The sequence below is a fragment of the Ranitomeya imitator genome, chromosome 3 (genome assembly GCF_032444005.1).
Source record: "Ranitomeya imitator isolate aRanImi1 chromosome 3, aRanImi1.pri, whole genome shotgun sequence".
Lineage (NCBI taxonomy): Eukaryota > Metazoa > Chordata > Amphibia > Anura > Dendrobatidae > Ranitomeya > Ranitomeya imitator.
The window spans coordinates 427383855-427411064 of NC_091284.1; the positions used below are offsets into that span (position 1 = coordinate 427383855).

At 46.0% G+C, this 27210-nt stretch overlaps 1 protein-coding gene across 2 annotated transcripts in view; it reads left to right on the forward strand.

Moving 5' to 3' along the window:
- The first annotated feature begins 354 nt into the window (after positions 1-354).
- ULK2 (unc-51 like autophagy activating kinase 2) overlaps positions 355-27210 on the forward strand; it is a 168031-nt gene continuing 141175 nt past the window's right edge. For both annotated transcript variants that reach the window (XM_069757236.1, XM_069757238.1), the window contains exons 1-2: positions 355-772; positions 6981-7073. In XM_069757236.1, coding sequence (XP_069613337.1) covers positions 683-772; positions 6981-7073 — 183 coding nt within the window. In that variant the 5' untranslated portion in view covers positions 355-682. The remainder of the gene's footprint in view (positions 773-6980; positions 7074-27210) is intronic.

Genomic DNA, 27210 nt, shown 5'->3' on the forward strand with positions numbered 1-27210 from the left:
CCAATAAAGCTTCTTTGAATCTTGAGATGCTCCGCTCAGTGCTCACACTCAGCTGTCTACTCCCTCACCTCACTGAGGACAGCTCTGTCTCCTCCATTCTATGCAGTATATATATTCTATGTCAGTATACCGTCTATATGGACTCCTGTGAGATGCTCCGCTCAGTGCTCACACTCAGCTGTGTCTACTCCTTCACCTCACTGAGGACAGCTCTGTCTCCTCCCAGCGAGCACCATCAGCTCAGCAGCCCTGCAGCAGCCAATCACAGCGCTCCCTGGACTCAGCATGCTGCATCTACTTGCGCTGTGATTGGTCCGCTGTTCCTGCCTTCTGATTGGGTGTGCAGGGAGAGCTGGGCGGAGTTAGGAGCAGCAGCATTAGCCAGGAACGACCCCCCGCTTCCGGCATTAGCTGACTGTAGTCTCTCCCGTTACGCGGCCGGCGGAGACACAAAGGCAGTAGTGGCGGCGCGGAGGGATGGACGCGGCTCCCGTGTACGAGGCTTAACGGGCACAGCGGCGCCCCGGCAGGTGTCAGCACCACATGATGTGAGCCGCCCCCGGGATGGCATGGGCCGCTGGGGACACGCAGGATGCTGGCCAGCTGCTGACGGGCACTTGCTCTTGAGACAGGGGCGAGAAGGTGCACGGGGGCTGCTGAATGACCGCCCCGCAGCCCCAACATGGAGGTGGTGGGAGACTTCGAGTACTGCAGGAAGGACCTGATCGGGCACGGAGCCTTCGCCGTGGTGTTTAAAGGGCGGCACAGGAAGGTAAGCGGCCTCCGTCCTAGGGACTGTCTCGCCCACCGCTCCTGTGTCTCCTCGTAGGGAACACACGTGACCTGCCTGTCAGTCATAACAGCTGTCTGTCCGTCCGTCATTGTGACCCAGGCAGGATGGGCTGTGTGTATAACACTAGTAATCTGTGTGGGTGTCACAGGCAGCCAATCAGGTGACTGCTTTCATTCACAGAACTCCTTGTGTAAATAGAAGCAGTAGCCCCATTGGTCGCTGTGGACAGCGCCTCCACTGGGCCCTTCCACCTGTATTGATCTATTGTATGTTATTCTGGGTACATGCCCCGCTGCCACCCGCTAATCCCAGAACACAGGTGTACGGGCGACGCGTTCTCCATGTCCCTACGGATGATGGCGTAACAATAACAAAGTTAAGAAATGGTTGGGATGCCATGTCCTATACGGCTCAGTCTGTGAATGTCCCTCTAGATATTCCGGGATCCCTCACACATCACTAGTCTGCACGGTGGAGAAGAAGGGAGGAATGTCTCATGTTGGGGCGATTCGTTTCCACACGTGATGGTTTTTTTTTTTTCCCCCTACAGATTCACCATAGGTGTTTGTTTTGTTTATTTTTATAAAAATAAAAAAATTCTAAGTTAAACTGAACAGGACTTGATCACTTTAGCAACTTAGATATTTGCTCTTTGTGAATAAGTTCCCATCCCCCCCAGTTGGGCATGTAGCTTGCAACAAGCGGGCAAAGACCTGTCCTGCTGGGCTCGGGGGATGGGCACACAGGGCTGACCATATCCAAGACTCTTAGCCCATTGCTCATGTTTAGCTTGTATTGTGGGAGGTGCGGACATTTGGGGGTAGCGGGCCCAGCTGTAGCTACTGGGGAATTGAGGGTACCTGTTATTATTAAGTGGTGTATTTTTCGTAATAAGTGACTGTAGGGGAGACGTATTTTTCGTAATAAGTGACTGTAGGGGAGACGCAATATTTTAGTTTTGTAGGAGAAGGGTGCACTGTAGAGATGCACAATTTTGATACACAGAGCCCTGGTCTGGCATCCAGTCTGGTTCTGGGTGCCTCTGGGCCCACACGTCTGTCACCTGGGGCCAAAACCTTACCCAGCGTCATGAGACCCAGTAAGGGCCCGAGGATGTGAGGCGCGTAAGTGAAGACCAGTGCTGTGTGTGTCGAAATGCTCATCTGGGGTCCCCTACGGTGACTGTACAGACCATTGGGATGGCTCCACCTCAGCTGACGGGTAAGGCATGCCCTGCTCACCATTCTGACTGAACTAGGCACTGCAGAGTGTCATTGTTAGCCCCAGGTCAGGATTAAAGGGTGAACATGTAACCTGCACATGTAGTAAATGAACATCTTTCTATTAGATCTTACCTGCATCTCAGAAATTCTGTGCAACCTAAAGGTAGCATGTTAAAGGGAACTTGTCACCAGAAAAAATGCTATTAACCTGTAGATATGGGGTTAATCTGCAGGTTAATAGCGTTATTAACCTGCCCGGTGGAAGCACTACGCCGCGTGCTGTGGGGAGAAAATGAACTTTATTTTCCCCGGCAGCGTTCGGGCTTCAGTCACTGGGGTGCCGCGGGTTCAGTGAGTGCTCTGAGTATACAGAGTGGTGGCTGTAACCACACCCCCGACCCGGACTGACAACCGGTCCTAATGCAGATCCAGAGTCAGTCAGTCAGGGCCGGGGGGGGGCGCCATTAGTCGCGCTCTGTGTACTCCGAGCAGTGATTGAACCCGCGGCACGTATGTGAGTGAAAACTACTCTATTTTCATTATACTTTTCCTCTGTTTGTTCAACTACGGATTTTGGCTTACACATACTGAGGTAAAAACGCACCGAATACTTAACGTGACCAAAGAGAAGGAGGAGATGCGCTGAACGAAATGTAGGCTAGTAGGAAAGATTCCGTATAAGGGTATGTCTCCACGTTAAGGATTCGTTCAGGATTTGCTGCGGATTGGACGCTGCGTACAGCCGCAGCATCCAGATGTTACAGCATAGTGGAGGGGGTTTTATGAAATCCCATCTCTACTATGCGTACAGGGCTGCATCCGGCGGCCCTGTGTAACTGGACATGCGGCGCGTCTTTATAGACCGCAGCATGTTTATCTATCTTGCGGAGATGCACAGTTTCCGCAAGATAAATAAGTCTATGAATACGATGCGGTGATTCCGCATGTGTTCAAGGAACACATCCGGAATCACCGTGTGTACAACATGGGGCGGAGCGGGGTATCCGCTGCGTCCAAAGCGCTGGGTTTCCTGAATGTGGAAACATACCCTAACTAGCTGCTGTCCTGAAGTTATGGTGGCTGGTCCCCTTCCTGACTTCACTGATGTCCCACAGTCTGTGTACATTACAATACATCCCCGTGGCATCTGGCGGGCACAGCGAAGGGAGATGTTGGTCTCAGCCTTACCTGCACCATGGGTTTCGGAAGCTGCTGGAGGTTTTGTGTAATATTGTGCCCATCCTGTGGCACATCAGTCATGCCTAGTCGGGGGGCCGGCCAGTGTGTCTCATCAGGAGAGGAACTCCGACCCCTTAGACATTTGTGAATAAAGTGTACAAATATCTTTTTCTATGCGATGCCGAATCAAAATATAGTGTTCTTTTCTAAGCAGTTGTATAAAATTTGTAAAAATGGTGTGCTTTTCCAAAACCAACACTCCTCCATTGACTGCATTGGGTACTCTATCTAGAGGAACACTTTTCGCTTGGATAGGATCTGTCCGCTGCCCATCATGCCTGTCTGAGTAAACGCTGGTATTTCCTATAAAAGAACCCTTCTAGCACCATTCCCAAACTTTACCTCCGTGTTTTTTTTTTCTTTTTCCTCTTGACAACCGAGCATGACCCTCTTCTTCCCCCAACCTCTCCCCTTTGTCAGTGGGATGTGTCCTTACACAAACTAAGGGCTCATTCAGACAGCAGTGATTTTTCTTGTATGTAAAAAAAATGTACATCAGCATTTTGGATCAGTTTCATGAGTTTGGTCATTGTGTAGGGTTTTAGTGTCTCATCATTTTTAATTTTTTTTGTTGCTTACAAGAACTTCTGAAGTTTCTCCTACAAACAACATCTCTGTTCTAAATTTTTTTTTTTTAATTCCACGTGCTCATGGTCTTGTATTAGAAAGTTTGATCCGTGACTCTTATCAAAATCGAATACATCTCCGTGTTTGGTGAGCACCACTTGGCCCCCCAAAAATAGACATATGAAGAGTCCCACAGTTTATGTGCAAGTTCCATTCAATATGTGGTTGCCACTATTGAATGGACACCAAGAGCTCCATGTCAGACCAACCTTAATGACAACAGGAATGGTAACTCCCAGTTGTCAATTTAGTCATACCTTTCTACAGTAGGAGGCATAAGAGAGGAACAGTACAATGCAGGATTATTACATGGTAACAACAAACAATACCGAAGCAGACAAGTTAGGTTTGGTATATCAGAAAGTGCTTGGTTAATGGGTTTTCTTTCCTAATTTTGTCCTATGGGATTAAGACCTTGCAGTCAGCTGCTAACTACCTTCTTGTTCTGCCTTGCACCAATCTCTGCCTCCTCAAAGTGGTTACATACTGTTCCTCCTACGATTTTGCGTCTTGATGTCAAGAAAGTAGCTCTTCCTCTTTCAGCTTGGTCTGTCAATAGTGCGTCCCTGCCATCGTCGTGCTGATTGAGAGCCGGCTTCCTGCAATTAGGCATGTTTAAGCCGCCTATCAATCAGCATGACATTGGCAGGGACGCCACATTGACAGAGCGGAAGAGAAGGAGCTACTCTGTCAACATGACCTCACCAGAAGCTGCAGATTCGCAGCCCCTGACTGCTGTAAGAGATTGGCGCCGACCAGAACAGGGTGGTAGTGAGGAACTATCTGGCAGTAATTTTTTTTTAGCCCCATAGGGAAAAATACGAAAAGTTCCAGATAACCTCTTAAAGGTTTAGTGTTCCTCCACTCTTAATGTCAGAATGGGCAGGGGAGGTAAGACGCTTTGCTACACCAGGAGCTGCATTCTTCTCTTTTTGTAGAATCGACACGTAATAAAACCTCATGTCCTCAGATGTATTCTGGTCATAAAACTAAAGACAGTAAATACAGTAGCGTAAATGGTCTTTGCTAATAACAGGGTTGTCATTGTAAGACATAAAATGTATAGTCAATAAATCGCTGATAGCTAAACATCTACTTTGAAGCCTGTAATTATTTGTAAAGATAATGCTATTCCAGAGGGTCCAGGGCATAATCCACGTACCAGTGTCTTCTGCTGTGATGAAGGTGTCTGCCTTATCCGTCACTTACTCCTTGTGATATGGACGGACAGCGCGGCAGCTTGGGGATTTGTGCTGTGAGGTAGCGCTGATACAGCCAGTCTGACAGCTGATGTGGCCGCAGCACATCATCGCCATCCAAATTCCGTAGGAACCTTGTTTATTGCCATAATACTGAATTTTGAGCCTCTTGTAATTGCTCACCTGCTCGATGCAGCTAGATCTGTTTCCAAACCCCTCTGTAACTTAGAGTTAAATGCTAAATAATCAGTGCTTTTGGTATTTTTGTTCTTGAGGCTCATGTACAATCTATGTGCTGAAAGCAGGAGGTGGCCAGAATGATTTTCAGACCTTCTTCTTTACTGCCTGCTGATAAATGCTTGCAGAGCTCTTCTGTACCCTAAAACGCAGGATCCGTAAGTAGGTGTACAATAGTTGTATAGATTTCCCATTTATGGGATCATTCATGGATATAATGAATAATTTATTTATATAGTGTCAATATATTCTGCAGCACTCTACAATATAAGCGGGGACACGTACAGGCATTAAAAACATTACAAAATAACACAGTTCAGATACAGGAGCAGTGGGGGTCTTGATCGTTGGCTTACAATCTATAAGGAAATAGGGGGCACTGTGGGTAAAACGGGCATGAGATGTATGGTCCAGCCATCAGTATAATAGGGGCTATGATATTTGCTGCATGATCCGGTCATCAGCCTGTATCGAAGTACGGTTACCAAGTGCTACAGGGTGCATGGAGGATGTGGAGACAGCTGAATAAGAGGGAAATCTAGAAGATGGAACAGGAAAGAGTGGGATTACTGTAGTGAGATAATAGGCCTGTCTAAAGAGACGTTTCTAAAGCTCATCTAAAAGTGTGTGGGCAAGGTATTAGTTGGATCGTCTGGGATAGTGCTTAAAAAAAACCTGGGGCAGCACTAGAGAAGTCTTGAAGATGGAAGTGGGAGGTTTGGATTATGGAGGTTGTTAATCTTGGATCAGTTTCAGAATGGAGAGCACAGGAAGGATGATAGACAGATGATGGAGGAGATGTATGGTGGTGCAGAACTGCGGAGAGCTTTGTGGGTGAGCGCAATGATTTTGTATCGGTTGGGTAACCAGTGCAATGACTGGCACAGGGTGGATGCATTGGTATAGAAGCTGGCAAGAAATACAATCCTGCTGCTGCATTCAGAATTGATTGGAGAGGAGAAAGTTTGGTAAGAGGGTGTCCAATCCCTCTATGATTTGTATCCAGTTTATTTATATAGGTCAATCATATTTCAACAGGACCTTTCACCAAGTCAATACTACTCAGTTATTCCCCTTCTTTTATGTCTGATGAAATCAGCCATACAAATCCAGAGAGATGTACAGTGTGCACAGAAAGCGGTCAGTCGGTGTTGTGGATGGGTTATACAGAGCTTAGCAGTCAGAACTGGTAGATCTGCAGCAGATAAAACAGGGATTTTATCACAACTGCAGTAAGTGACACGTCACTGGAATCTGTATTTCTGCCCCTACACCATGCTCCTCTAAGATGGAGTAGCAAAAACCTAGTGACCGTTTCCCTTTAAGCAAAGTGTCAGTAAATACAATCACCTAGGCTACATGTCGCTCATATCCAGTGTCCTATGGATGTGCCATACGTCAAATGCCTCCTTTATTTTGCCCTGTCTTCATTACTTTGTCACGTCATCGCTGTGTTTTGAAACGTGGTTGTGCTAATCATATATTTGTTTTTAAATCCATGCCAATGACTGAGCGCAGCTGTCTGCAAGGGATTTGGCAAACGGATCTGTGGCTGCTGCCAAGATTTCAGAGCAAGAGAACATGAAATGTAATTATTACTTTTGTTTCTAATGCTTCTGTGGAAAAGTTTGTTTTAATCCCCTTTTTTTTTTTTCCATTTAGAAAACAGACTGGGAGGTGGCCGTTAAAAGCATCAATAAAAAGAACTTATCAAAGTCGCAAATCTTGCTTGGCAAAGAAATTAAAATTTTAAAGGTAAGCTAATACTCATTTTAGTCGAAATATGTAATCTTGTTTCATCTGAAAAAAAGCAATAATTGCAGTATAAATCCAAGTTTATTTGATAAATGGGTTGTCCAGTCTGAAGCTACAAGTCTTCAGTTACTGTGACTCCAGACTTGTGAACCCCCACATTGCGCACACAGTGCACTTTGAGGATTCTCCGGTGCAAGCAGAGGCGGTAGCGTGACCTCAAATATGTGATTTGTATTCATGCGGTCATGTGCCATCTAGATGGGCTCTGCATTATTCACTACAAATGTATTGAGCGAGGCCGGATAGTCTAGTCGGAATGTGGCTGGAAGTATGCGAATCACATACTTGCGGTCACATGACCGCCCGGCCTCAGTGAATCCACAAAGTGCGCAGTGCCCACGATGTGAGGGTTCACAAGTCTACAGTCACATACTACAGACTATGAAACTTAAAGGGAACCTGTCACCCCGGTTTTTCAGTGCGAGATAAAAATACTGTTAAATAGGGCCTGAGCTGTGCGTTACTATAGTGTATTTTGTGTACCCTGATTCCCCACCTATGCTGCCGAAATAACTTACCAAAGTCGCCGTTTTCGCCTGTCAATCAGGCTGGTCAGGTCAGATGGGCGTGGCGACATCGCTGTATCTTCCCCCAGATCTTGCATATATTTCCGTTGGTGGCGTAGTGGTTTGCGCATGCCCATCTTCTGAATCCACTGGGCAGGAGAAGAAAAAACGCGCGATCGGTGCTATTTCCCTGGTGATCTGTGGGGGTGGCCATCTTCCTGAGGCCGCGCGTGCGCATATGGAGTCCTCTGCTGCCCGGGGCTTCAGGAAAATGGCCGCGGTATGCCGCGCGTGCGCAGATGGAGATCGCGGCGGCCATTTTCCTGAAGCCGAGTTCGCATCTCAACTTCAGGAAAATGGCCGCCGCGATCTCCATCTGCGCACGCGCGGCATCCCGCGGCCATTTTCCTGAAGCCCCGGGCAGCAGAGGACTCCATATGCGCACGCGCGGCCTCAGGAAGATGGCCGCCCCCACAGATCACCAGGGAAATAGCGCCGATCGCGCGTTTTTTCTTCTCCTGCCCAGTGGATTCAGAAGATGGGCATGCGCAAACCACTACGCCACCAACGGAAATATATTCAAGATCTGGGGGAAGATACAGCGATGTCGCCACGCCCATCTGACCTGACCAGCCTGATTGACAGGTGAAAACGGCGACTTTGGTAAGTTATTTCGGCAGCTTAGGGGTGGAATCAGGGTACACAAAATACACTATAGTAATGCACAGCTCAGGCCCTATTTAACAGTATTTTTATCTCGTACTGAAAAACCGGGGTGACAGGTTCCCTTTAAAGCCCTACTCCAGCGCCGCTTCTGTCTCCAGGTGCCATTTTGTGACCTGCACCTTCTGACTGCCTGGAAGTCAGAAGTAACGGTCACAAGATCTCCATACAAGATTATGAGAGCCAGAGCGAGGTTCTTATAGACTGACATTAAAGGTACCTTCACACATAACGATATCGTTGCTTTTTGTGACGTAGCAACGATATCGTTAAGGAAATCGTTATGTGTGACAGCGACCAACGATCAGGCCCCTGCTGGGAGATCGTTGGTCGCTGAGGAAAGTCCAGAACTTTATTTCGTCGCTGGACTCCCTGCAGACATCGCTGGATCGGCGTGTGTGACACCGATCCAGCGATGTCTTCACTGGTAACCAGGGTAAACATCAGGTTACTAAGCGCAGGGCCGCGCTTAGTAACCCGATGTTTACCCTGGTTACCAGCGTAAAAGTAAAAAAAAACAAACACTACATACTTACCTACCGCTGTCTGTCCCCGGCGCTGTGCTCTGCACTCCTCCTGCACAGCCTGTGAGCGTCGGTCAGCCGGAAAGCAGAGCGGTGACGTCACCGCTCTGCTTTCCGGCCGCTGTGCTCACAGCCAGTGCAGGAGGAGTGCAGAGAAGCAGAGCGCCGGGGACAGACAGCGGTAGGTAAGTATGTAGTGTTTGTTTTTTTTACTTTTACGCTGGTAACCAGGGTAAACATCGGGTTACTAAGCGCGGCCTGCGCTTAGTAACCCGATGTTTACCCTGGTTACCAGGGGACTTCGGGATCGTTGGTCGCTGGAGAGCTGTCTGTGTGACAGCTCTCCAGCGACCAAACAGCGACGCTGCAGCGATCGACATCGTTGTCGGTATCGCTGCAGCGTCGCTGAGTGTGAAGGTACCTTAAAAAGTGACCTCCAGCAAACACTGGAGCGATCTGTCAGGCCACAAACTGCTGGAGACCGACGGGAGCGCCGGCAATAGAAGGTTTAGATGGTGGCTGATGAGTATGATCGTAGGGGCGAGGAACTTGGATTAGAAGCACCACTACAGCGGTAAAAAGACCGGCCAACCCTTTTGAAGCCCACCACCAAAGACCTAAGACTAGAATATCCTGTGTCTCTAAAGCTGCCGGTATTGCTTGTAGAGCTGTTTCATTTCACGTTGTTAATAAGGGCCAGTGAGGAAGAAGTCCCCATTGATCTGTAATGCTGAGCAAGGGCGGCAGATGTCAATGTCCGTGGGCAGTAAAACACCTGCGTTCCTTGGTCCTCCCATGTAGTGCATGCAGGAATGAATTGATGAGGTTTCGTGCACCATGAATATTCCCCAAGGTGCGAAATCAAGGCTTAGGTTCATAGCATGTTGGTCAGCGCTGGCGTGTGACGAGAAATCTCAAATGTCAGACGCAAACCTTATCGCCATCTGGAAATGCCAGTGTGTCTGGTTTTAATTAGTTTCACTGGACATTCAACCTCTATGTGGCCGGTGGCTCCAAACCTCCCCCAGGTCATGTGATGGACAGATTAGTCAGTACTTGTAACAAGCCGTACACTGTGAGACCAGGACAGATTATTGTCCTGAGGACTAAATGGTGAAATAAATACCATAAATAATAAAGTATGTGATGGTTGACCTAATGTTCGGGTGATTAACAATCATTATTTTGACACAGACAAGCACATTCTAGCTAATATTGGCAGTTCTAGTTTATAGTGACCATTCATGTTCGATCATGCTGGGTGATTAATGGCCGATGTACTGCCAGAGCTGACATAAGGTGAAAAATCACCCTCGCCGGCTAGAGTAAATGTTACTAACATGCGTATATCATATGTACAGCGGGTGAAAGAAGTATTGAATACGTCCCCAATTATCTAAGTGAATCTAATTCTAAAGGTGCTATTGACATGACATTCTCACCAGATGTTGGTAACAACCCATAAAAAACCACATGTATTTTTTCATTCTTTATACTTGTTCCAGTCATTGTCTCTTTTCATTTATGCGCTTGTTTTTATTTTTTTTTCTCTCTGCTTGATATGTAAATTCTTTTTCTTTTGCCAGTTTGCAAGCTGGTTTTGCATTTTAGAACAAGGTGTTTAGGGATGGCGGTGCTCCATTTTGTTGGAGGTATTTTTGGAGTTTCTCTGTGTTTCATGCGAACCCAATTTATTTAATGAATACTCAATCCATGCAATTATTGCAGCACTTCCTATTTAAACATTAATTTTTGTTATCCATGTTAAGGACTGGTTTACGGTCAGAAACGTGTAGGGAATTTATACTGTATTCCCGGATGGCATTCCCTTTTTAATTGCACTGGAATAAAGTTCTATTATTTTATCTGGGTTTTGGCTGGATGAGTTATTTCTATTTGATCTATATAGCAAGAGGGGAAAAGAACAAAAGCTGCTCTAAAGCGGGACTTGAGAAACGGACACATAAGACTGAGTGTAGCAGGTACAGCTTCCCCCTTGCCAAAGATCTCCATCACGTAGCATGTTGTCCCTATTTCTACACCAATTACTCAACATTACATTGATTTGGTCATGTAGCCAGTGGTACAGCCATTTTTCAACATGACAATGCCAGGCCACATGTTGGCCATACTACTGCGAGCAGCCTGCGTGTCCTAAATGTGATACCATGGCCTGCAGGTGTTTCCGGTCTAGTCGCCCATCGAGCACATCTGGGACATCATTGGTTGACCACTGCAAAGGGAGCTGCCAGCAGTGGATCTTGATTTGTATTGACTGTGGCAAAGCATTCCTCAGACAACTATTAATAACCTCATTAATAATGTTCCTAGGCATGTGTGCGATAATGTAATATAAAAAAAACTAAATTGAGGCAGCACTTCCATTTTAAGTGAAAACAATCTTTTATTCACACACAAGTTACGTTTTAGATCTACAAAGCTCGCAAAGTGAGGTGTGTATATATTGAAATTGATTATAGTTTGAATTCTATGATTTTATTATCATATATAATCATGATAAAACATGTTTATTAGCGTGTCTTAAAATGAGGTAAGTACAACCTCAAGTGAACAACTTATAATAATGCCATGTCATTATTTCTTGAAAAATTTAGTACATCCCATGTATCAATATCTCATACAATCGCCTTTAGCAGCAATAACTTGAATTGGTCATTTTCTGCAAGACTTTGTCAGTCTATCACATCATTATGGAGGAACGTTTTCCCACTTTACAACATTGAAAACCTTCGTTATTGCTACTTACCTCTCCATACCCCCACAGTAACAGAGTGCCAAGAATGGAAAGAACTCACTATCTGTAACTAGTATATAGATTTATTTTTTTTAAAATTAATTTATTTATACCAAATAATCTTGTGGGGTCTGGCTGATCCTATTCCAAGAGCTGCTATTGGAAAAATAGTCCCATGTGTATAATTGATGGGGGCATCCAGTAATGCACCACTAGTACATATGAGGGTCCTTGTAAGTGCATGCAACCCTCGGGTTCATGGTGTCCATGGTTGTTATTCTCTGTATGATTGATGGAAAGTAATGATTGCTATATTGTACGAGCTCCGTGATCCACTGTGTTGCTCAGTACATGCAAATTTCAACGATGAATCTCTGGGTACTTAAAAGGCAAATGAATGCCGCAAAGAGGATTATTCTGCCTTTGATACAACAGATGCCATGCAATGCTGTAAAAGTAATCCCTTTAATGATTGATTAACCCTATAATAACGGACGTGGAATTTTCTAATACGTCTCTTGACTTTTATTGTCTTTTATACCTGCGAATCCCAAGGGCTGCGTGTTTCACTATTGGGTTGTATATCGCCATTTGTTCTTGAACAAAATTAAAGAGCAATTTTTCACACCCATGTAACTGCGCCATCACCGCATAGATGTATTCGACTTTTAATTAAGATTGAACTTAAAGGCTTCCTCCTGCCTAGAGACATGGGACAGGATACAAATAAGAAGTCAGACTGGATCTTTCCTATCCTTTATTTGTCTAATTTAGATGACATTCTGTCGGACTTCTTCCCTTCCTTCAGTTTTGTGTAGATTGAATCCAACTTCTCTTTTTTTACCTGATCTCTTACAACTCCAGCTGTCCTTGAGTTGTCCCCTGTTATCTTCTCTTACTAGTTTGTTGACTTTTAGGCTGTGTGCACACGTTCAGGATTTTTCACGTTTTTTTCGCGATAAAAACTCTTAAACGCATACATATGCATCCCATCATTTCTAATGCATTCCGCAATTTTTGTGCATATCGCGGTAAAAAACGCAGCATGTTCATTAATTTTGCTGATTTCCCACTATATTATTGCATCCCAGAACCTCCGGGAAAAAAATGCAAAAAATCACACAAAACCGCGAGAAACGCATGCGGATTTCTTACAGAAAATGTCCGGTTTTGTTCAGGAAATTTCTGCAAGGAATCCTGACGTGCGCACATAGCCTTAAAAGCTATAATCTGCTATTTCGGTGAGTCTAGATTTTCAAGATCAGATCTTTTACCATTCAGAATTTAAAGGAGTGGTCTACTTCTAGCAATCCTTTTCTCATGATCTTTTGGATGACGGCAAAGATTGTCTTGCTTCCTTTTGGAGACCCCTATTCATCTGTGCATTTTATGGATGGTCAAAAGGTGTCTACTAGGGTTGAGCGAAACGGGTCGTTCATTTTCAAAAGTCGCCGACTTTTGGCAAAGTCGGGTTTCATGAAACCCGATCCGACCCCTGTGAGGGGTCGGCCATGCGGTACGCGACTTTCGCGCCAAAGTCGCGTTTCAATGACGCGAAAAGCGCCATTTCTCAGCCAATGAAGGTAAACGCAGAGTGTGGGCAGCGTGATGACATAGGTCCTGGTCCCCACCATCTTAGAGAAGGGCATTGCAGTGATTGGCTTGCTGTCTGCGGCGTCACAGGGGCTATAAAGGGGCGTTCCCGCCGACCGCCATGTTACTGCTGCTGATCTGAGCTTAGGGAGAGGTTGCTGCCGCTTCGTCAGAAGCAGGGATAGCGTTAGGCAGGGTCCATTAACCACCAAACCGCTTGTGCTGTAGCGATTTCCACTGCCCAACACCACCTTCGGTGTGCAGGGACAGTGGAAGCTACATTTTTTTTTTTTTTTTCCCCCTCAGCGCTGTAGCTCATTGGGCTGCCCTAGAAGGCTCCCTGATAGCTGCATTGCTGTGTGTACGCCGCTGTGCAAACCAACTGCTTTTTTCAAAGCACAAATCCTCTTGTTCCTTCCTTTCTGCACAGCTATCTTTTTGGTTTGTACACACTTTTTATTTAATTTGTGCATCAGTCCACTCCTTATTGCTGCCTGCCATACCTGGCTGAGATTACTGCAGGGAGATAGTAATTGAAGGACACTCCCTGTTTTTTTTGTTTTTTTTTGTGGGAGATTAAGATTGACATTTCTGCTAGAGTGCCATCCCTGTCTGTGTCATCTCGCACTCAGTGGGCCATAGAAAGCCTATTTATTTTTTTGCTTGATTTGGGTTATAAAATCTACCTGAAAAAATCACTACATCAATCAGTGGGAGAAAAATATTGGCCTCAGGGCTTGTGTGCCACTCCTGACTCCTGTGTGCATCATCACTCACTCAGTGGGCCATAGAAAGCCCATTTTTTTTTTTTTTTTTGCTTTATTTGGGTTCTAAATTCTACCTGAAAAAATCAATAAATCAATCAGTGGGAGATTAATATTGGCCTTTGGGCTTGTGTGCCAGTCCTAAGCGTGCCATCTCTCTCTCTCAGATAGTGGGCCATAGAAAGCCTATTTATTATTTTTTTTATTGGGTTTATAAATTTTCCCTGGAAAAAAAAAAAAAAGTGGGAGATTAATATTGGCCTCTGGGCTTGTGTGCCAGTCCTGAGCGTGCCATCTCTCTCACAAATAGTGGGCCATAGAAAGCCTATTTATTTATTTTTTTTTGGTTTTATAAATTCTCCCTTAAAAAAAAAAGGGAGATTAATATTGGCCTTTGGGCTTGTGTGCCAGTCCTAAGCGTGCAATCTCTCTCTGTCTCTCAGATAGTGGGCCATAGAAAGCCTATTTATTATTTTTTTTATTGGGTTTATAAATTTTCCCTGGAACAAAAAAAAAAAGTGGGAGATAAATATTGGCCTCTTGGCTTGTGTGCCACTCCTGACTCCTGTGTGCGTCATCTCTCACTCAGTGGGCCATAGAAAGCCTTTTTTTTTTTTTTATTTGTTTTCTAAATTCTCCCTGAAAAAATCATTTTATTTTATTTGGTTTCTAAATTCTTCCTGAAAAAATCATTTTATTCTATTTTTTTTTTTTTTTTCCTAAAGTCTCCCTGAAAAAAAAAAAAAAAAAAAACAAATCAGTGGGAGATTAATATTGCCCTTTCTGCTTGTGTGCCAGTCTTGACTCCTGGGTGTGCCATCTCTCTCTCTCTCTCTCTCTCTCTCTCTCTCCAATTGTGGGCCATAGAAAGCCTATTATTTTTTTTAGCTTGATTTGGGTTCCAAAATCTACCTGAAAAAATCACTACATCAATCAGTGGGAGATAAATATTGGCCTCTGGGCTTGTGTGCCACTCCTGACTCCTGTGTGCGTCATCTCTCACTCAGTGGGCCATAGAAAGCCTTTTTTTGTTTTATTTGTTTTCTAAATTCTCCCTGAAAAAATAATTTTATTTTATTTGGTTTCTAAATTCTTCCTGAAAAAATCATTTTATTCTATTATTTTTTTTTCCTAAAGTCTCCCTGAAAAAAAAAAAAAATCAAATCAGTGGGAGATTAATATTTACATTTGTGCTTCAGTGACAGTCCTGCGTGTGTGGCATCTCTCTCATTTGTTGCCACCAACAACAGAGTGTGTAACATTGTGCCTGATTTTCGTTGTGGTCTCACTCACCTGTAAAGAGGTAGCTAAATCATACTGAAGTTATAGCTCACCGTGTAATTTGTGTGACAGCAACAAATACCGTTAGTTTGTTTACGTTTTTAAAACAATGAGGAAGTATGGTGGAAGAGGTCGTGGCCGGGGGCGTTCATTGTCAGCTGGTATTGAGGGTAGTGATAGTGGTGGAGCATCAGCTGGTCGTGGGAAAAAAAATATTGCACCTAAGTCTGGAGCTGTGGAGCCAGGTTCGTCGTCTGGCTACACAAGGCCTCGAACGCTCCCTTTTCTGGGAGTAGGAAAACCGCTTTTAAAGCCGGAGCAGCAAGAGCAAGTTTTGGCTTATCTTGCTGACTCAGCCTCTAGCTCTTTTGCCTCCTCTCGTGAAACTGGTAAATGTCAAAGCAGCGCGTCGTTAGTGGATGTTCACGGTCAGGGACAAGTCGCTTCCTTGTCCTCTTCAGCAAAAACAACAACAGAGAAGAATGCAGCAGGCGACACAACGGGTTACTCCATGGAGCTCTTTACACATACCGTCCCTGGCTTAGAAAGTGAAGCAGTTAACAGTCCATGCCCATTACAAGTTGAATCTGACATGGAGTGCACTGATGCACAGCCACAGCCAGACTACTATGCTGGTCCTTTGACTCAGACCACAACATTGCCCTCGCAGGGTGCTGATCAAGAATCAGACCCTGATGAGACTATGTTGCCCCATCACGAACGCTATACCACCGACCGACACGGTGACACAGACGAAGTTGCACACGAGCTACAAGAAGAGGTAATAGATGACCCAGTTCTTGACCCCGATTGGCAGCCATTGGGGGAACAGGGTGCAGGCGGCAGCAGTTCTGAAGCGGAGGAGGAGGGGCCGCAGCAGGCATCAACATCGCAACAGGTTCCATCTGCCGGGCCCGTATCTTGCCCAAAACGCGTGGCAAAGCTAAAACCTGTTGGAGGACAGCGTGGCCATCCGGTTAAAGCTCAGTCTGCAATGCCTGAAAAGGTATCCGATGCTAGAAAGAGTGCAGTCTGGCATTTTTTTAAACAACATCCAATTGATCAGCGCAAAGTCATCTGTCAAAAATGTTCAACTACCTTAAGCAGAGGACAGAATCTGAAAAGTCTCAATACAAGTTGCATGCATAGACATTTAACCACCATGCATTTGCAAGCCTGGACTAACTACCAAACGTCCCTTAAGGTTGTAGCACCCTCGGCCAATGAAGCTAGTCAGCGACGCAACATCCCTTCCGGCAGTGTAGGGCCACCATTTTCCGCACCACCTGCAGTATCTGTGCAGGTTTCTTTGCCAGGCCAAAGCCGTCAGGGTCAGGGAATCACCAGTTTCGTAGTAGGAAACACTGCATCTAGGGCACCGGTGGCAACAATACCATCTCCCACCGTCTCTCAGTCTGCCATGTCCACCGGCACCCCCGCTAGTTCCACGATCTCCAGCTCTCCAGTCCAGCTCACCCTACATGAGACTATGGTTAGAAAAAGGAAGTACTTAGCCTCGCATCCGCGTACACAGGGTTTGAACGCACACATAGCTAGACTAATCTCGTTAGAGATGATGCCCTACCGGTTAGTTGAAAGCGAAGCTTTCAAAGCCCTGATGGACTACGCTGTACCACGCTACGAGCTACCCAGTCGACACTTTTTTTCCAGAAAAGCCATCCCAGCCCTCCACCAGCATGTTAAAGAGCGCATCGTCCATGCACTCAGGCAATCTGTGAGCACAAAGGTGCACCTGACAACAGATGCATGGACCAGTAGGCATGGCCAGGGACGTTACGTGTCCATCACGGCACACTGGGTAAATGTGGTGGATGCAGGGTCCACAGGGGACAGCAAGTTTGGGACAGTTCTGCCTAGCCCACGGTCTAGGAAACAATTGGCTGTAGCCGTTCGCACCCCCTCCTCCTCCTCTTCGTCCTCCTGCAGAAGCGAGAGCTCGTCCACAGACCGCAGTCGCACAACCACTCCATCCGCAGCTGCCACTGTTGCACACCAGGTCTCCCATTATTTGCCAGCTACTGGCAAACGTCAGCAGGCTGTATTGGCTATGAAGTGTTTGGGCGACAACAGACACACCGCGGACGTTCTGTCCGAGTTCTTGCAGAAAGAAACGCAGTCGTGGCTGGGCACTGTAGATCTTGAGGCAGGCAAGGTAGTGAGTGATAACGGAAGGAATTTCATGGCTGCCATCTCCCTTTCCCAACTGAAACACATTCCTTGCCTGGCTCACACCTTAAACCTGGTGGTGCAGTGCTTCCTGAAAAGTTATCCGGGGTTATCCGACCTGCTCCTCAAAGTGCGTGGACTTTGCTCACATATCCGCCGTTCGCCCGTACACTCCACCCGTATGCAGACCTATCAGCGTTCTTTGAACCTTCCCCAGCATCGCCTAATCATAGACGTTGCAACAAGGTGGAACTCAACACTGCACATGCTTCAGAGACTGTGTGAACAGAGGCGGGCTGTTATGTTTTTGTGGGAGGATACACATACACGGGCAGGCAGTAGGATGGCAGACATGGAGTTGTCAGGTGTGCAGTGGTCGAAGATTCAAGACATGTGTCAAGTCCTTCAGTGTTTTGAGGAATGCACACGGCTGGTTAGTGCAGACAACGCCATAATAAGCATGAGCATCCCCCTAATGCGTCTGCTGATGCAAAGTTTGACGCACATAAAGGATCAGGCGTCTGCAGCTGAGGAAGAGGAAAGCCTTGATGACAGTCAGCCATTGTCTGGCCAGGGCAGTGTACAGGACGAGGTAGCGGGCGAAGAGGAGGAGGAGGACGAGGAGGATGATGGGGATGATTATATTTTTAATGAGGAAGCTTTTCCGGGGCCACTGGAAATTGGTGGCGCGGCAAGGCCGGGTTCTGGTTTTTGGAGGGACACAAGTGACGTGGATTTGCCTGAAACTGCCCCTCAACCAAGCACAACCGCAGATTTGAGAACTGGAACTTTGGCCCACATGGCGGATTATGCCTTACGTATCCTCAAAAGGGACACACGCATAACTAAAATGATGAATGATGACGATTACTGGTTGGCCTGCCTCCTTGATCCTCGCTATAAAGGCAAATTGCAAAATATAATGCCACATGAGAACTTGGAACTAATATTAGCAACCAAACAATCAACTCTTGTTGACCGTTTGCTTCTGGCATTCCCTGCACACAGCGCCCGTGATCGTTCTCACACGAGCTGCAGGGGCCAGCAGACCAGAGGAGTTAGAGGGGCAGAAATCAGAAGTGGCGTTGGCCAGAGGGGTTTTCTGACCAGGTTGTGGAGTGATTTTGCTATGACCGCAGACAGGACAGGTACTGCAGCATCAATTCAAAGTGACAGGAGACAACATTTGTCCAGTATGGTTACAAACTATTTTTCATCCCTTATCGATGTTCTCCCTCAACCGTCATTCCCATTTGATTACTGGGCGTCAAAATTAGACACCTGGCCAGAATTGGCAGAATATGCATTGCAGGAGCTTGCTTGCCCGGCAGCTAGTGTCCTATCAGAAAGAGTATTCAGTGCTGCAGGTTCAATACTAACAGAAAAAAGGACTCGTCTGGCTACCCAAAATGTAGATGATCTAACCTTCATTAAAATGAACCACAACTGGATTTCGAAATCTTTTGCCCCACCTTGCCCGGCTGACACCTAGCTTTCCTATGAAAAGGTCTTGCCTGTGGACTATTCTGAATGCCTTTTCCAATCTCGTAATTTTCTGCACCTGATTGTCCAGCATACGACATGTTTACACCTCACTAAATGGCCAAACTCCCCACACGGGGCCGTGGTATCGACACTTGGCGACAGCACCCGTGAGAGTGCAGTTTGTCTGAAGAGGTGGGTGAGCCCGCTTTTGGTCGACGGCACTGCCACTGGGTCCCTCCTAGTACAATAAAGTGTCTCTGGCGGTGGTGGTGCGCACCCAACGTCAGACACACCGTTGTAATATGAGGGGCCCTGGGCCTGTACCGCCGGCCACAAGACAGTTTCCCCCCACCCCAGCTCAAACAGTGCTCTACCACTTGCAAAATTATCTCACAGCTCCACCAATGTTTAGTCTATGCGCTGACATCCTTCAATGCCTGCCACTGACAATACCATTGTATTGACATTTTTGTTATGTTAGGCCTTCGATGCCTGTCTGTGGTCACTCCTTCCACTAGGCCTCCACTGACCACACCACTGCTGCCCGTGTACCCCTGGAACCAATTTAAAATTGCCTACAGCCATGTGTTATTATTTTAGGCCTTCGATGCCTGTCTGCGGTCACTCCTTCCACTAGGCCTCCACTGACCACACCACTGCTGCCCGTGTACCCCTGGAACCAATTTAAAATTGCCTACAGCCATGTGTTATTATTTTAGGCCTTCGATGCCTGTCTGCGGTGACTCCTTCCACTAGGCCTCCACTGACCACACCACTGCTGCCCGTGTACCCCTGGAACCAATTTAAAATTGCCTACAGCCATGTGTTATTATTTTAGGCCTTCGATGCCTGTCTGCGGTCACTCCTTCCACTAGGCCTCCACTGACCACACCACTGCTGCCCGTGTACCCCTGGAACCAATTTAAAATTGCCTACAGCCATGTGTTATTATTTTAGGCCTTCGATGCCTGTCTGCGGTGACTCCTTCCACTAGGCCTCCACTGACCACACCACTGCTGCCCGTGTACCCCTGGAACCAATTTAAAATTGCCTACAGCCATGTGTTATTATTTTAGGCCTTCGATGCCTGTCTGCGGTGACTCCTTCCACTAGGCCTCCACTGACCACACCACTGCTGCCCGTGTACCCCTGGAACCAATTTAAAATTGCCTACAGCCATGTGTTATTATTTTAGGCCTTCGATGCCTGTCTGCGGTCACTCCTTCCACTAGGCCTCCACTGACCACACCACTGCTGCCCGTGTACCCCTGGAACCAATTTAAAATTGCCTACAGCCATGTGTTATTATTTTAGGCCTTCGATGCCTGTCTGCGGTCACTCCTTCCACTAGGCCTCCACTGACCACATCACTGCTGCCCGTGTACCCCTGGAACCAATTTAAAATTGCCTACAGCCATGTGTTATTATTTTAGGCCTTCGATGCCTGTCTGCGGTCACTCCTTCCACTAGGCCTCCACTGACCACACCACTGCTGCCCGTGTACCCCTGGAACCAACATCAGAAAATATAAAAATAAGTATTTTGCTTATAAAAAAGAAAATACTGGAGAGATATCAAATGCAGACATTTTAACATTAAAAACAAACACATACAACAAAAATCTGGTACAGTACTAAAAATGGCCACCAGCTACAATAACTTTCTCCTGCAAGTAGTTAACTGAAAGGTTTTTTCAATTTTAAACACAGATATGGCATCCACCGAGTGTTGTCCTGTCGCGTCTTCTTTATATTATTGTCAAGAAGATGCAAAACAATGAAAATAATAAAATCATTATTTACCAAAAAAATAGAGTAAGTCAAAACCACATTGCAAATAAACATTCATTACAAATGTTTCTTTCCGACAGCCTTCCTTCCTAAGAATCAGCCCTTCCGTGGTGTAGAGAGAGGGTTTGTTACACTCCAAGGTGTTCCCCAGGTTGCCTTTCCTGAGCTTCGATCTTCCGGCTCTCGTTTAGTAGTTGTTGGAAACTACGCTGCATTGGGCCTACAAATTGGGTATGGGGTGTAGAGAGATGGTGTGTTCCACTCCAAGGTGTTCCCCAGGTTTCCTCTCCATTGCTTCGATCTTCCGGCTCTCGTTTAGTAGTTGTTGGAAACTACGCTGCATTAGGCCTACAAATTGGGTATGGGGTGTAGAGAGATGGTGTGTTACACTCCAAGGTGTTCCCCAGGTTTCCTCTCCATTGCTTCGATCTTCCGGCTCTCGTTTAGTAGTTGTTGGAAACTACGCTGCATTAGGCCTACAAATTGGGTATGGGGTGTAGAGAGATGGTGTGTTACACTCCAAGGTGTTCCCCAGGTTTCCTCTCCATTGCTTCGATCTTCCGGCTCTCGTTTAGCAGTTGTTGGAAACTACGCTGCATTAGGCCTACAAATTGGGTATGGGGTGTAGAGAGATGGTGTGTTCCACTCCAAGGTGTTCTCCAGGTTGCCTTTCCTGAACTTATATCTTCAGGCTCTCATTAAATTGTGGTTAAACGGAACAACTGCATTTGGCGTACTAGTTGGTTTGGGGCCTACTATCGGTGTCTGCCGCTCCTTGCTGTTCTCCTGGTTTCCTGTCCTGAAATTCTGTTTTCAGGCGCTCGTTAAGTAGTTGTTAATGTTAGACTGCATTTGGCCTACTAGTTGGGTTGGGGCCTACTATCGGTGTCTGCCACTCCTTGCTGTTCTCCTCCACTGAACAAAGCTGTGCCGCCTGTTTACTACTGTTGCCAATTTTGAACTGCATTTCGACTACTTACTGATTTGGGCCTACTCTCTGTGTCAGCCTCTCATTCCAGTTGTCCTCCACTGCAATGCCCCCTGATTAGTCCTGTGTTACCAATTTTGAACTGCATTTAGCCCACTTTATTCTTTGGGCCTATATCTGTGTTTCCTCCTCATCCTGCCCATTGCCCAGCCAGTGATAGATGAGTCTGCTGGTACATTGACCCATAACGCAACATTTCCCGTGCACGCTACACTGCAAGATTGTGACCCTGCTGAAAGTCAGGTCCCCCTTCCCGCATACCATACCACCTTACACGGGGACAAACAGGAAGGTGCAGATGAAAGTGCAGGTTCCTTCATCAGGTGGGGGGAGGAATACTAGTTGGCGACGTCACTGGCACAGGGCCTCTCATGGTACGCAAAAGTGTTGCTGCCGGTGGGAGGCGCCCCCGCCGTGCAAACACACCGCTGTACTTTGAGGGGCCCTGTGCCAGTGCCAATGCCAACGAGTGGGCCCCCCCTGCTTGCTCAGGATCACAGCACTTGCAAAGTTGAAATACTTACCTCTCCCTGCTCCACTGCCGTGACGTGGTCCAGATTTCCTGGGCCCACTAATTACTTGAACCAGCCCTACCCACCACAACTTTAGCCAAATGACCCCCAATTTCAAATGCCTTCCAATTATTATAAGGTAAATTACGCTTGACAAGCTTCATTAAGAAGAATGGATGGTTTTGACATTAAAATGGGCACTCTAGGTGTTTTCCTGGCCCCCACTCACTGCCGACTATGCTGCCCCATTGACTTGCATTGGGTTTCGTGTTTCGGTCGATCCCGACTTTACGTCATAATCGGCCGATTTCACTCGACCCGACTTTTGAGATAGTCGGGTTTCGCGAAACCCGGCTCGACTCTAAAAAGGTCAAGGTCGCTCAACTCTAGTGTCTACTCCACTTTAAGTGCAGAGTAGGCGGCTGCACCCCAAAGCAATGACATCTAATTTTATTATTTCGGGGGGGGGGGACCCTTAAAATTGAGATTATAAACAAGATAATTTTTATGGCCTACTATAAGACTCGTGTGGTGGTGTTTTTTTTTTTTTTGTTTGTTTTGTTTTTGTTTTTTTTCCCTTTTTTTTTTAAATTTTTTTATTTATTTATTTTTTTATACAGCTGCAACACAGGCAGATTCCCTGTTTGTTAGGCAATCCCTGCATGTGTTGCTGCCTTTGAACATGCGTGAGACCTGCAGCTGCGGGAACTCAAGCATTGTATTCGAGCAAGCCCAAGACACTGTGTTAGGACAGAGCACGCTTGGATAACACCTTACCCGAGCACACTCGCTCATCACAAGTAAGTGTATAGATTTTTTTTTTATTATTTATTCAGCATCCTAGGGCCATCATAAAGGATAATAATAATTTATATAGCGCCAACATATTCCGCAGCACTTTACTATTAAGATGGACATGTACAGACAATAAATTCGGTACGAGTTAAGACAATTTAAACAGTGACATTAGGGGTGAGGTCCCTGCTTGCAAGCTTACAATCTACAAGATAGGATCTACAGGATAGGCAGACCTTCAAGGTGGTATTATTCATTATTATTATTTTTAGAGCACCATTGATTCCAACAACTAGCTAACAATGACAGGTAGAAGGCCCAGCCTTTATGGGCTTACAGTCTACCTGATAATGGGGAAGGAGACAGTAGACTGGGTGGCTGTGGTGGTGATGAGGTGGGTTATTGCAAGCTGTAAGCTTGCTAAAGAGATGCAATTTCACGTTTCATCTGAAATTTCAGACATGTTGGGACACCAAATTGCAGAGTATGGTGGATACTCGGGAGAAGACTTGGCGGTAAATGAGTGAGGAAGGTAAAAGCGTGGAAGAGAAAAGAAGGTTGTGAGAGGGGTAGGGGTCGATTCACTTCATTCATTTCCCCACATACAAGAAACAGACCAGTTATTCTGATCAGGTTATTGGTCAGAGAGGCATCAGTTTTTCCCATATGTGGAGTCTGCCAAAATTGACCCGCATTTGGTTGTCATCCAAGTGTGGTCCATTTTTTCCTTTTCTTCACTGACCAATAGGCATGCATTTGATCGCATCCCACACCCCTTAAGATCAAAATCGTACCGGTCTCAGAATATTATAAGTACGAGTGCTATTCGTGAAGACTACAGATGGCATTCGTACAAGAAAATGGGTCACATGTACGAGCTCTAACTGTAAGAAGCCTAGTAACCATCCGGAGGCTGGAATCCTGGTCACATGCTGTCTGATCTGATTCCTGCCATCAAGTTGCTTACTATTTTAAACATCCAGGGCTGACAGCGTGGGAGTCATGCTTCACAGACTCCAAAACACAATAATAGTTAGCCGAGCTGCTCTCCTCCTCTCCCTGTGGTCTTACCTCCTACTGTATTCTCACAATTTTCCACTCCCCTCTACATATAGGAATCTGACTGACAGATGATTGTTCAGTGGTTATAAGCCTTCGTAGATCGGCTCACTGACTCGAATGTGTCTAAAATCGCTAATGGCTAGAAAAACACCTAATGTATCATTAGAATAAAAATGTACAGTGGAGAGAGAATGTGGAGTTGTCTTGTGACAATCTTTCCAGTTGTATTATCCGCTGAGGTAATTAGACATGTCACAAGATTACTTTATTCAATGTCTAGGAGCTGTTGCATGGGTTCAATAAAGACTTGGGTCCATCAAATTCAACCCTTCTCCACCAATTGTGCATTTTATCACTAAATTAGCTACAATCTGCAATGTTGTGTGACCTCAAAGTGGGGGAGTCTTGGTAAACGACCCCAAGTTCTGACTTGACTTAAGGTACCTTCACACTGAACAACGATAACGATAGCGATCCGTGACGTTGCAGCGTCCTGGATAGCGATATCGTTGTGTTTGACACGCAGCAGCGATCTGGATCCTGCAGTGACATCGCTGGTCGGAGCTAGAAGGCCAGAACTTTATTTCGTCGCTGGATCACCCGCTGACATCGCTGGATCAGCGTGTGTGACGCCGATCCAGTGATGTGTTCACTGGTAACCAGGGTAAATATCGGGTTACTAAGCGCAGGGCCGCGCTTAGTAACCCGATGTTTACCCTGGTTACCATTGTAAATGTAAAAAAAAAAAACACTACATACTCACATTCCGGTGTCTGTCACGTCCCTTGTCGTCAGCTTCCCGCACTGACTGTGAGCGCCGGCCGTAAATCACAGCGGTGACGTCACCGCTGTGCTCTGCTTTACGGCCGGCACTGACAGTCAGTGCAGGGAAGCTGACGGCGAGGAACGTCACAGACATCGGAATGTGAGTATGTACTGTTTTTTTTTTTTTTTTTACAATGGTAACCAGGGTAAATATCGGGTTACTAAGCGCGGCCCTGCACTTAGTAACCCGATGTTTACCCTGGTTACCCGGGGACTTCGGCATCGTTGGTCGCTGGAGAGAGCTGTCTGTGTGACAGCTCTCCAGCGACCACACAAGGACTTTCCAACGATCACGGCCAGGTCGTATCGCTGGTCGTGATCGTTGGAAAGTTGCTGAGTGTGACGGTACCTTTAGGCTCATGAATATCTGTAGTTTCCATTAGTTTTATAGAGTGCACGTTCATTCTCAGCTCGAATCTGTTATGCCTCGCTCACAACTGTGTAGAAGCCCGAAAACATTGCATTGCATTCAAATCAATGTTCGTTAATGAGTCAGTGCTTATCTGCGTTTTTTGGGTTTTTTTCAGCTCGGATTTTGCTGAGTAAAAAATTGCAACATGCTGCTGATCTCACTCACCAATCCAAGCCAATGGGTGCGAGGGGAAAAAAAATCTCCTTGCACAACGAACCATGTGTGTCATCCAATTTTTCTGTCCACATCTCAAAGGAAAGACAACATTTTATCAGCTGAGTACAGTAAATTCACAGCCCGAACCGTCAAAATAGAATAGATAGAAATACTTTACTCACAAAAGAAATATTTGGCTTTCAGGCGAAATTTATGGAAAACTTAAATATCGCACTACAGTGATATTTTATCGTGAACGACGTCTCGTGCTGTTCACAAGTTAAGTTATTGTCTGAGATATGGCATCCCACTCTTCTTGAAAGGCGGTCATCAGGTTATTGAGGTTCTGTGAGCAGAGTTACGAGCCTCTACATGGCGACGTAGCTGATCCCATATGTTTTTTATGGGATTCAGGTCTGGAGAAAGAGCAGGCCATTTCATTTAAGGTATGCCAGTCTCCAGCAGCCGTTCCCTAATGGGACCTCTGAACTGGAGCAGTGTCTCCCGTGACGATGAAATTGAGTTAGTGTTTGTGCAGAGGCACAATGACTGGATTAATGATGTTGTTCAAGTAAGTAGTATGGGCTTGTCACTGTACCATTCACAAACTTTAGGCCAGTTCTGTATTGCTCATACTTACATCACCACCACCAATAGTGGTGACAATAGTGGCTGATGCATAGTGCTCTCCTTGACGTCTTCAACATCTTTGGTGATTATCATTTCTGCTCAGTGTGAATGGACTTTCATCAATGAACAGCAGAGAGGCATACTGGTCCATCGTCAACCGTAGATACTCCCTGGGCCTTGCAAGACGATGACTCTTGTACTTGGTGGTGTAGTGAGGTAGCTTTTGCAGGTCATCTAGCACGCAGACCATACTGATGTAAACTGTTTCATATGATTTGAAACTTGGGTGCCTCTCACCTCCCTTAAATATACCTGTAGTTGTGTGGCATTCATCATCCTATTGCGAATGGAATTGTTCACAATGAAGCGGTCATCAGTGTGGCATGTGGCCAACGGATTTTTTCTGTGACTTTTCCAGTCTCTCTTAATCTTTGTTGCAACCTGCTGATTTCACTTTGTGACACGCTAAGCTGAGTGGCCACTTCCTTCTGAGAACATCCTGTTTGGAGCCTCGCAATGGCAAGGTACTGTTAATCAATTGTTAGGTGTCTTCTTGGTCTCATGATGTCAAAATGTGAACCGCATGATGTAGAGGACTGCTTAAATACGAATTCTAATTAGTTGATGTCTCTCTTTTTAATAACCAGTAAAGGCTAAGCAGTCAACTGTGAGCTGATATTAATAGACAGGGAAGCTCCATGTTTATTAGCCCCTTCCCAGACTAATAACACCTACCCACAGCTGTCTGCTTTCACTTAGCTAGTTATTAAAGATTTGTTGAACCCCAGGGTGTTTTCTTATTTATTAGGTTAAATAAGGTTAAACACCCTTTAGTGCCACATGATAGACACTAAGGGTATCTGCACACGTAGAAAGGAGCTCTGCGGGTTTTTCCGCAGCTCATTTTAGAAATCCGCAGGTAAAAGGCTCTGCGTTTTACCTGCGGATTTACCACGGTTTTTATGCGGATTCCACCTGCGGTTTTACACCTGCGGATTCCTATTGTGGAGCAGGTGTAAATCGCTGCGGAATCCGCACAAAGAATTGACATGCTGCGTAATGTAACTCGCAGCATGGGCACTGCGGATT